Raw genomic sequence first — 12,157 nt, 5'->3', positions numbered from 1 at the left:
TTAGTGGCAAAACTATGCAGTTATACATATAGCTTTTTGTTTTCTCTTTAGGCCACACTTCTGGCATATGAAATTCCCAGGCCAGGGGTTGAATGGGAGTTGTAGCTAAGGCCAAGGTACAGTAATGGCAACCCCAGATCCAAGCTGCATCTGTGACCTACACCACAGCTTGTGACAATGCCAGATCATTAATCCACTGAGTGAGGCCAGGGATGGAACCCATATCTGGGTCTCTAACATGCTGAGCCACAATAGGAACTCTCATACAATTATTAATGCATAGTTTCTATAGGCCTGGTAATCTCTTCCCACAAATGAATTCTCAGTTGTTTTCTTCCTTTTATTTGTACACCTGTTAAATATCATCACATTGATTATATACTAATCAAAAACAACTGAATCCTCCTTCCATATTTCTATAATTATAAATTTGAAAATTAAATAGAAATAACAGGTTATGATGGATCCAAGATTCGATTCTTTCCTATCTCCAATGATACAGCATCCTACTCTCAACAGTCAGACACTTGGGAAAAGGATTAAGGCACAGCAGGGTTTCTTCTCTTTTACTAAGAACATGATACAGAGGAAAACAGAATCCTCCTAAAAATTTACCAAATGGGATTTACAAACTTCTATGGCAGTTAAAATAACAAAATGCTCCCAAATCTTCAATCTTTAGTGATCTAAAAGGATTTTAAGAAATATCAAAAACTGAGAAATGCTAAATACATTCCATCCATGCAAGGGTTGTCCAGTTTTGCCCACCAGAAATACTGATATAATTTGTTGATGATTCCCAATTCTAAAAAGTTTCAGAGGTAGCCTTTTAACCTGCATTGCTTGCTAATATCCTCAGGGCAGTAGATAAGGTGTATAGCCCGGAGGAATTATTCTATCCAACCCAGAGTTGTCGAAATTTCAGAATAATCAAATGGCCACAGTATTGTTTATTGTTCACTCTTGCCCTTCATGAAATTGGGCAAGGCAACTACTGGCATGTACAGGCAATAGCTATGCATTGCAGAGAAACAATAAATCTTTAAGCACTATATCATTTCATAGAGGGTTGCCAGACTGACAGAAATACAAGAATCTACAAGATTCAGTAAAGGCAGACGCTATAAGACTAGGATGCAGACTAACCACAGCTCAGATGCCCTAAAGCTGTACATGTACCTTCAAAAAAACTCACTGAGATATTTCTGCTCCTGCACTGAAGCATCACAATGAGAGATCAGATAGGCATCTCACCCAGATCAATCTGATAATTATACAACGTGTTCTAAAATTCAAAAAAGAATCAGAGTTCCCGTTGTGGCGCAGCAGAAATGAATCCAACTAGGAACCATGAGGTTGTGGGTTCATTCCCTGGCCTCACTCAGTGGGTAAAGGACCCAGCATTGCCGTGAGCTGTGGTGTAGGTTGCAGACGCGGCTCAGATCTGGCATTGCTGTTGCTCTGGCGTAGGCCGGCAGCTGTAGCTCTGATTAGACCCCTAGCCTGGGAACCTCCATATGCTGCGGGTGCGGCCCTAAAAGGACAAAAGACAAAAAAAAAAAAGAATCAATACTCTTTCCCACCCTCACATTCTTTGGTGGAGGAGGGGGGGTTTCCTCCTAAATGCTAACCTAGTCTAGGAAGTAAAAAATGTCTAAGTATCAGTACAGAATTGTTCCAATTTCTCTGCTTTGAAACCTCGCTTTTGTTTCTTGTTTCCTTTTTTTTTTTTGGCCACACTCTCAGTATGTGGATTTCCCAGGCCAGGTTTTGGCCCAGACTGCTATAGTGACGATTCCAGATCCTTAACGGCTGCACCACAAGAGAACTCCTGAAATTCATCTTAAGTTTTTTGTTTTTTGTTTTTATTTTAAGTAAGTCTTTAAAAAGGAAAAGAAACGAAACTACAAATAACAATGGCAGGGATTTCCCATTGTAGCTCAGTGGGTTAAGAACCTGACTAGTATCATAAGCATTCAGGTTCAATCCCTGGCCTCAGTCAGGGGGTTAAGGATCCAGCTTGCCCTGAGCTGTGACATAGGTCGAAGACACAACTCAGATCCCGAGATACTGTGGCTGTGACAAAGCTGTAGCTCTGATTCAACTCCTAGCTTGGGAACTTCCATACGCTGCAGGTTCAGCCCTAAAAAGAAAAAAAAAAAAAAAATTGGATATTAAAAAAAAAAGAGTTCCCACTGTGACACAGTGATTTAAGAATCCGACTGCTACAGCTCAAGTCTTTGTAGAGGGGAGGGTTCAATCCCCAACCTGGGGCAGTGGGTTAAAGGATCCAGCTTTGCAACAGCTATGACGTAGGTGGTTGCAGCTTTGGCTCTTATCAATCCCTGCCCTGGGAACTTCCATATTTGAGTGCATCGGTGCGAAGTAGGAAGGGAGAGTACAATACAGGGTAATGAACCGAAGGACCAATAAGAATGCTATTTGTAGGAGTTCCCGTCACGGCTCAGTGGTACAGATCTCAACTAGAATCCATGAGCATTTGGGTTTGATCCCTGTCCTCGCTCAGTGGGTTGGCGTTGCCATAAGCTATGGTGTAGGTCACAGACTGGGATCTGGCGTTGCTGTGGCTGTGCAGGCCGGCAGCTACAGCTCCCATCTGACCCCTAGCCTAGAAACTTCCACAGGCTGCGGGTGCAGCCCTTTAAAAAAAAAAAAAAAAAAAAAAAAAAGCTATCTCTAGAGGCAACAGAACGAAATGTTGAGCTGTCAGGCTCTGGAGCCAGCATGCCTAGCCAGCTGCTTATATAATCCTAAGCAAGTTTCTTAAAACTCTGTGCCACATTTTCCTTTTCTATACAATGAAGATAATAACAGTAACAACCTCAGGGTTGTTGATTAAATCAGTTAATCATGCAAAGCAGATTTTAATATATGACCACTATTTTCCAAATAGATGGATAAAAATCCAAAGTTTGGGGAGTTCCCTTGGTGGCAGAGGAGATTAAGAATCTGGTGTCAGGAGTTCCCATCGTGGCGCAGAGGTTAATAAATCCGACTAGGAACCATGAGGTTGCGGGTTCGGTCCCTGCCCTTGCTCAGTGGGTTAACGATCCGGCGTTGCCGTGACCTGTGGTGTAGGTTGCAGACTCGGCTCGGATCCCACGTTGCTGTGTCTCTGGCGTAGGCCAGTGGCTACAGCTCCGATTGGACCCCTAGCCTGGGAACCTCCACATGCCGCGAGAGCGGCCCAAAGAAATAGCAAAAAAAAAAAAAAAAAGACCAAAATAAATAAATTAATTAATTAAAAAAAAAAAAAAAGAATCTGGTGTCACTGAAGTAGCCTCAGTTGCTGCTGTGGCATGGGTTCAATCCCTGGCCACTGAACTTTGCATGCCGCAGGCCAAAAAAGAAAAAAGAAGAAAAAAACCCTGTACCACCTCACACGAGTCAGAATGGCCATCATTAGTAAGTCCACAAATAACAAATGCTGGAGAGGGTGTGGAGAAAAGGGAACCCTCCTACACTGTAGGTAGAAATGTAAACTGGTACAACCACTACAGAGAACAGAATGGAGGTTCCTCAGAAAACTGAATACTGAATACTGAACAATCCCACTCCTGGGCATATTTCTGAACAAAATTAAAATTCAAAAAGATATATGCACCCCTGTGTTCACAGCAGCATATTCACAATAGCCAAGAAACAACCTAAATGTCCTAAATCTCCATCAACAGATGAATGGATTAAGAAGATGTGGTATATATACAATGGAATACTACTCGGCCATAAAAAATGAAATAATGCCATTTGCAGCAACTACAGATTATCATAATAAGTGAAGTTAGAAAAAGAAAGACAAATACCATATGACATCACTTACATGTGGAGTCTAAAATATAGCACAAATGAACCTATCTACAAAACAGAAACAGACTCACAGACATAGAGAACAGACTTGTGGTTGCCATAAGAAGGGGAAAAGCAAGCGGGATGGACTGGGAGTTTGGGGTTGGCAGATACAAACTATTACATTTAGAATAGATAGACAATAAGGTCCTGCTATATAGCACAAGGAACTATATCTAATCTCTTGGGGTAGACCATGATGGAAGATAATATAAAATCGGGGCAATAGATAGACAGACAGACAAGACAGAAAGACATATATACCTCGGTCACTTTGCTATATAGCAGAAATTGGTACACTATAAATCAAATATACTTTAATAAAAATATTCAACTAAAAAAATTTCAAAGTTTTAATAGCACTCTGTTGATGAGGCTGTCAGAATGCAAGGAGTCACATGCTATGCTTGCTACTAACCCTTATGGGGGGCAATCTGTAAGTTCCACTTAGAGAATTTAGCCCATTGATATTCTTGCACAGGTGGGAAAAGACAGGTATACCAGTTTATTTCAGACTGAAGCCCAAATGTCCATCAAAAGTGATGATTAAATAAAAAATGGCAAATTCATGATGTGGAACACTATGCAGTTTTTTTTAAGTCGAGTACACTAATTAATGAGAACCTACTATATATAGCACAGGAAAATCTACTCAATAGTTTGTAATAACCTATAAGGGAAAAAAGAATGGATATATTTATAGGTATGACTGATTCACTCTGCCATACACTGAAACTAATACAACATTATAAATCAACTACACTCCAAATAAGTTACTTTTAACTAAACAGAATACACTGATTTATTGACATGGAAAGACCCATTAAATAAGTGAAAACTGAAAGATGTATAGAACAGTGCATGTAATGTTACCTTTTGCATAAAAGGAGACTGAAAAATCAAAACACATATTCATCCTTGTTTGTTTTTGCACTGAGAAACTAATGGGAAGAAACTGGGCAGATGGGAGACAGGATGAGAGTGAAATTTCAAACTGTGCATCTTTTTATTTTATTGTTTTCCTTTTTTAACTACATAAATATTTTACCTATTCAATTATTCAATTTTTAAAGCATTTTTAAGTGTCAGGCATACACTTTAAGCTCAAAAATGTTAACTGCAATTATTATTATTGTTGTTAGCAACAGCAGTATTATAAATATTATCATTATTAGCAAGCTCAATATACCTTCTTTCTGAAGCTTTTTTCTTACTCCCTCTGCACAGAAGGCTCCTCTAACTCCCAGACTATTTAAGGAATTTATCATTTTCTACTCTAGCGTAAGCAGCTTAAGGGGTAGGTCAATGTCTTGTTCATCTGTAATACTCTGGGAGCCTTGCTTGTACCTAGTAGATACAAACATACAAACCTTATGGAGAAACAGTAACCTACAAATACTCCAAAGAAAATAGTGACCATTTCTATAGGGATTATACTCTATTGTTAATTATAAGACCTGAAAATTGAAAAACTTGAATGACTGGATTTGCTAACATTCTTTCAACTACTGAATGAATGCCCAGCCAAAATCTCCTCTCTTGGACTAAGTTTCTTCTTTTCCCAGGACTTCCCCCAGCACTACATCCTAAGCTAAGACACAACATGTACCAACTCTTTAACTCACTGCAATCTCTGAAATATCTTTTGTCCTAAATCCAAACACTCTAGTACATCACTTCTATCGAAAAAGCATTTGTTGGTGTTTCCTTTTAGACAGAGGTTCACATATTAGTTAGTGAATAAAGTGCCCTTTTAACTGGAGAAGACCTAACACTTGATTCCTAGCTCGCTTGGTGTTTTGTTTGCTCTTCTGGTATGGAGGGTATTCTATAACTGCTCGCTCAGTAGCTCATTTCTAGATGTCATTCCAGCACACCAAATACTCCACTGACAGCTCAACAGTCACTTTTCATGCATGCCCCTCCCCTTCCCTCCTCCCTCAACCCCCATCAGCTCAAGAGCTCCTTACTGACACACTGACAGTTCAGAAGTCCCTTTGCACAAGCTGTCCTCCCCTGCAGCTGCAAGGCCACCTCCCCGACTCTCATCATTTTGCGACCCAATTTGAGCCCCAATATCATCCCCTTCCCAGCCAATCCAAATCACATCATCAAGTTCTTCCCAAGAAGCAGGCAGCTTTAAAGCCTTGCCCAACTAGTACACAATGACAGCTCGACATCAGATTCCCCAAGTACTATTTCCTCCTCTCTCCCCTCCCATCCCACGCACTGTCTCTTTTCTCGCACTCACTCACTCACTCGCCTCGGCTTCCCCGAAAATTCACAGCCTCCTTCTCTAAACATGCTCTCCGCTCTACCCCTACCCCATCCCCTTTGCACCGCTGACAGCTCAGTCATCGCCATCCCCGTGTAGCTGCACCCTTCCCAACTCCTCTCCCTTGACAGCTCAGGGTCGGCTCCGAGCTCCCCCTTTCCAAGGCCTCCCCAAACCTCGGCCTGGGCCTCCAGCGCTGCCCCCCGCCGGGGGGAGGTCTCCACTCACCCACTCTCCCGCATCACGTTGCTGTCCCCACAGTCACAGGCACCCCCGGCCTGGCTGCGGAACATGTTGAAGTCGTGTCCGGTGTGGTCACCCTGGTGGAAGCACTCGGCGCACAGCGACATGCAAGGGGAGATGCCGCACGTCCGGCAGCGGTAGGCCACGAAGTTGGCTGTCCAGACCAGGCCGCAGAGCGCCGCGGGGTCGTAGGCCCGCACTGCCGCGCAGAACTCGTCGTAGCCTCCGCCTCCAGCCAAAGGCACTTACACCACTCCAGGGCCTCCTCCTCGGCCGCCCCCGGACCGCCCCCGCCGCTGGCCGCTGCCGCCTCCTCGCCGTCCGCAGCCGCTGCCAGTGGCCGCTCGGCGCTCAGCACCCGCTCCAGCAGTGCCTGCAGCTCCTCAGCACCTGCCCGGTTGTCCGGCCGGCTGAGGGCCGCCTTCAGGTGCGCGGCGGTGGCCGCCTTGTCCAGGGCCAGCCCCTGTGCGGGCACCTCAGGTTGGGATGACTGCGGCCCCCCGACGGCCGCCGCGGCCGCCGCCGCCATGATGAGAGCTCAGAATTTGGAGAGTCCAGGGCCGGCGGCTCCTCTGGGGAGGGTGGGGGAATTGACTGCTGCGACTGCTCGGCCCGCCCAACTCTCGCGATACCCCGGGGCTTCTGCGCACCTACGCCTGCGTCCCCGCCCCTGCACACGCCCCCTCCCGCCGGGTGCCAGCTTCCCGACCTTTTCGCCTGGGGTGGTCGTCCTGTGTCTTCCTCCAACCTCTTGGCTCTCAGCTTATCGTTGAGAGCCGCTAAAATAAGGGACACGACTTAAAAAAAATTTAATGCGGGCAATGTGGAAAATCTGTAATGGGGATAATTTTTCCTTTATTTACCTGGACTATAGACATTATAGACAGTATCTTTCAGATACTACATCTACATTTCGTTTTAAGATGTAGATTACCACTTATCAAATCCTTAATTGCTATTGAATTACAATTATTATTGAAAAAACCTCCTAATGGTTCCCCTTGAATCAATTCTCTTTTTTTATTAAAGCTGATTTACAGTGTGCCAATTTCTGCTGAACAGCAAAGCGACTCAGTCGTATATGTGTGTGTGTGTGTGTGTGTGTGTATGAATATATATTGTATATATTTACACACATGCATGTGGGTATGTGTGTATATATATATATATTATTTTCCATCATGGTCTATCCCAGGAGATTGGATATAGTCGCCTGTGCTATACAGTAGGACCTCGTTTCCCCCGAATCAATTCTTACCCTTAACACTATTTCCAGTTTAATCTTTTTTTTTTTTTTTTTTTTTTGTCTTTGCTAGGTCCGCTGGGGCAGCATATGGAGGTTCCCAGGCTAGTGGTTTAATCGCAGCTGTAGCCGCTGGCCTACGCCAGAGCCACAGCAACGCGGGATCTGAGCGTGACTGCAACCTACACCACAGCTCACCGCAACGCGAATCATTAACCCACCGAGCAAGGTCAAGGATGGAACCAAAACGTCATGGTTCCTAGTCGGATTCGTTAACCACTGAGCCACAACGGGGAACTCCTCCAGTTTAATCTTCTAACATACATTTTTTAGAGGATTAAGGTACATTATTACCATCACTCTCCTGTTCAAACTCTTTAGTGGAAACAAAAGGGAACTCCTTGAATCTTCTTTTAAAGTCCACTACAGTCACAGGTATCCCAACCTAACTTTCTATCATTATCTTTTGATTCTACTCCAAGTTTGCCATTTGAATGAGACTAATGGGGCTGTTTTATGTTTTCTGAAGATGCTTTATGCTTTTCTGCTTTTGCTCTTTATTGTTCCTAATTCCACTCCGTACAGTCACCCCACACCCCTGTTCTAGCAATGTCTGCCCATTTAATTTCCCTTCTTCAAAAAAAAAAATAGCTCTGAACTTTTTTGATGATATAGCCTATTGCCAGCACTGTGAAAAACTTCATCCCCACAGCATTGATAAATTTCTTAAGGGCAAAGAATGAATTTTCTTCATCATTGCCCATAAGTGTTCAAATATTTGATTATTGTTGTTAAATGGAACATAATTACAGTAGATAATGTTTGATGCATATTTCCTGTGTGCCTCATTCTTTCTATGGGTAACAACCCTCTCAATAATTCTATAAAGTAAGGAAACTAAAACATAAGGAGGTAATTTATGTGTCCCAAAAAGACACAACTGACAAATGAGAGGTGACTGAAATGCAGATCCATCTGAGTCCAAAGCTCTGCTCTTTCTACCACATCAATGCTTCCCAAACTTGCCTGACCCTAAGAATCAGCTGAAGTTTTACTCACAAAAACACATTCTGGGGCCCATCTCAGACCCAGGGAATCAAAGTCTCCAGAGGTTACACTGCCGTATCTAGCAAAATCTGAATCTTAAAAGAGATCATCACTGATGATCCTTCCAGAACTAAAAATCTGCAGCATATTAAGTTCCTGTAGCTCACCTCCAGAGAGCTGGATGTATTATTAAAAGTAACTTAGTAACACATGACAAGAACAACCAAAAATGAAAAAAGCTGGAGTTCCCTTGTGGCCTAGCAATTTGGGACTGAGTGTTGTCATTGCTGTGGCTCAGGTTCCACCCCTGACCCTTGAACTTCCAAATGCCTTGGGGTATGGCCAAAAAAAGAAAACAGCTGTAGGAGAAGCAATCCAAGAAATTAGAGTAATAGTATTTCCAATCCATAACCAGTGATATAAATGAATCTAGCATAACTAATACGTACTATTTCACATGTCCTGATCCTACATTAATAAAGCATTTCACAATCATCACTTAACAGCGGTAAATAATTCAAAAAATGCTCAATAATTCCCTTTATGAATCACCAAGTTGTAAACCAAATGAAATCTAGGAACATTAGAACTAGTGTGTGTTCACTAATCAGTGTCTATGGTTTCAGACAGTTGGGGAAGTGTGCTGATATCTGTCCAGGATTGCTTTCCTGTGAAGAAAAACAGGGTGTGTGCTCCGCTTCACCATGATGATGCACACTAGCAAATGCATCCTCATTTCAGCATTCCTCAATGGCCCGCACACAGTCTGTTTGACAGAAACACAATTTCTACAAATTTCTACAAAATTGCACCACTTGTCACCAGTGCCTCTTTTTTTCTGCAACAAAAACAAACAAAAAAATTTAGGAGTTCCCACTGTGGTGCAGTGGATTAAAAATCTGACTACAGCAGCTAGGGTCACTGCAGATGGTTCAATCCCCAGCCAGGCACAATGATCCAGCGTTGCAGCGGCTGCAGTGTAGGTCACAGCTGCAGCTCAAACTCGGTCCCTGGCCTAGGAATTTCACACGCTCCAGCTGTAGCCATAAAAAATGATAATAATAATAATTAATAAAAATAAAGTTTAGGAGTTCCCGTTGTGGCTCAGTGGTTAACGTATCCGACTAGGAACCATGAGGTTGTGGGTTCGATCCCTGGCGTTGCGCATTGGGTTAAGGATCTGACGTTGCCATGAGCTGTGGTGTAGGTCGCAGACGCGGCTCAGATCTCCGAATTGCTGTGGCTGTGGCATAGGCTGGTGGCTACAGCTCTGATTCGACCCCTAGGCTGGGAACCTCCATATGCCGCGGGAGTGGCCCAAGAAATGGCAAAAAAAAAAGACAAAAAATAAAAATAAAAAATAAAAAAAATAAAGTTTAAATACTACCTTCTATTTCAGTTACATAGACACTAGAGTACACATACAGAAATCTGGATGTTTACCAGATACCCCACCTACTTTGTTCATGATGCTCAAAATCAGAGAACCATAAAAATAACTGGTAATAATAAGAATAGAAATAACCCAAGTGAAGTATGGGCCAAAAATGTGAAAAAAACATTTTACCAAAAAAGATATATAAGTGGCTAATAGACACAGAAAAGACATTCAGCATCATTAGTCAATAAAGAAATGCAAATTGGAGTTCCCTTCGTGGCTTAGCGGAAATGACTCTGACTAGCATTCATGAGGACGCAGTTTCCATCCCTGGCCTTGCTCAGGGGGCAGAGGATCTGGTGTTGCTGTGAGCTGGGGTGTAGTTTGCAGACACGGCTGGGATCCCGCATTGCTGTGACTGTGGCGTAGGCTGGCAGCTGTAGCTCTGATTTGACCTCTAGCCTGGGAATCTCCATATGCCATGAGTGTAGCCCTAAAAAGCAAAATAAATAAATGAAAGAAAGGAAGAAGGAAGAAAGAAAGAAGGAAGGAAGGAAGGAAGGAAGGAAGGAAGGAAGGAAAGAAAGAAAGAAAGAAAGAAAGAAAGAAAGAAAGAAAGAAAGAAAGAAAGAAAGAAAGAAAGAAAGAAAGAAAGGAAAATGCAAATCAAAACTATGAGATACTTGATGTTCCAACTGTGGATCAGTGGGTTAAGAACCAACAAAGTCTCCCAGAGGCTGTGGGTTCAATCCCTGGCCTCGCTCAGTGGGTTAAGGATCCAGTGTTGCTGGAAGCTACACCATAGGAAGCAGATGCAGCTCGAATCCAGCATTACTGTGGCTGTGGCGTAAGTCAGAGGCCATGGCTCTAATTCAAACCCTAGCCCGGGAACTTCCATATGGCACAGGTTTGGCCATGAGAAACAAACAATAAGATACCACTATACACACTCACTAAAATGGCAATGATTAGAAAGAAAGACAACAACAAATGTTGGCAAGAATATGGAGAAACGGGACCCCTCATACAACACTAATGGGAATGTAAAATGGTTCAGCCTCTTGGGAAAACAGTTTGACAGTTATGTACTTCAAATGCTGAATATAATTTTCCATAGAACTGTAAAATTCTACTCCTAAGAATTTACCCCAGAGAATTTAAAACATATCCACACAAAGACTTGTAGGTAAATATTTATAGGTGTATTTGTCACGTAACACACACCAAAAACAAAACAAAACAAAACATAAAAACTTGGAAAAGGAGTTCCCGTCATGGCTCAGTGGTTAATGAATTCGACTAGGAACCATGAGGTTGCAAGTTCGATCCCTGGCCTTGCTCAGTGGGTTAAGGATCCGGCATTGCTGTGAGTTGTGGTGTAGGCTGCAGACGCGGCTTGGATCCTGTGTTGCTGTGGCTCTGGCGTAGGCCGGTGGCTACAGCTCCAATTCGACCCCTAGCCTGGGAACCTCCGATGCCACGGGAGCGGCCCAAGAAATGGCAAAAAGACCAAAAAAAAAAAAAAAAAAAAAAACTTGGAAAAGATCCAAGGGTCTATTAATTTGTAAATGGATAAACAAAATGTGGTATATTCATATAATGATACACTATTAAACAATAAAAAGAAAAAAGTACTAATGCATGCTACAACATGGATACATTTGAAAAATATTATGTCAGTGAAAGGAGTCAGACACACCAAAAAATGCATATTGTATTATTCCGTTTATCTGAATTATCCAGAAAAGTTACATTTATAGAAACACAAAACAGACAAGCAGTTGTCTGAAGCTGGGGGTTAAGAACAAGGAGTGACTTCAAATGAGCACAAGAGATCTTTTTAGAATGGCAGGGATGTTCTAAAGATAGAATGTGGTGATGGTTGCACAACTGTGTAAATTTACTAAAAATCATTGATTTCTATTGTAAAAACAGGTGAATTTTATGGTGTGAAATTATACTGCAATAAAAGTTAATAACAATAGTTAATACTACTTTTTGTTTGAGTTGAATGGAATAATCAAATTTCTATCCAGGTAGAAACTATTTTACTGCTTTAGCTTTCAGAATCAATATGACAGACTCTCAAATCTTTGCCTCTCCT

The 12,157-nt window shown here is 42.4% G+C and overlaps 1 protein-coding gene across 1 annotated transcript in view; it reads right to left on the bottom strand.

Moving 5' to 3' along the window:
- Positions 1 to 6,983, bottom strand: part of UBR3 (ubiquitin protein ligase E3 component n-recognin 3 (putative)) — a 225,364-nt gene extending 218,381 nt beyond the window's left edge. The window contains 2 exon segments of the mRNA XM_021076503.1: positions 6,371 to 6,626; positions 6,629 to 6,983. Coding sequence (XP_020932162.1) covers positions 6,371 to 6,626; positions 6,629 to 6,914 — 542 coding nt within the window. The 5' untranslated portion in view covers positions 6,915 to 6,983.

This window comes from Sus scrofa, chromosome 15 (assembly GCF_000003025.6).
Source record: "Sus scrofa isolate TJ Tabasco breed Duroc chromosome 15, Sscrofa11.1, whole genome shotgun sequence".
Lineage (NCBI taxonomy): Eukaryota > Metazoa > Chordata > Mammalia > Artiodactyla > Suidae > Sus > Sus scrofa.
The sequence above is the reverse complement of the archived record's forward strand: the minus strand, read 5'-3'. Positions and strand labels throughout refer to the sequence as shown.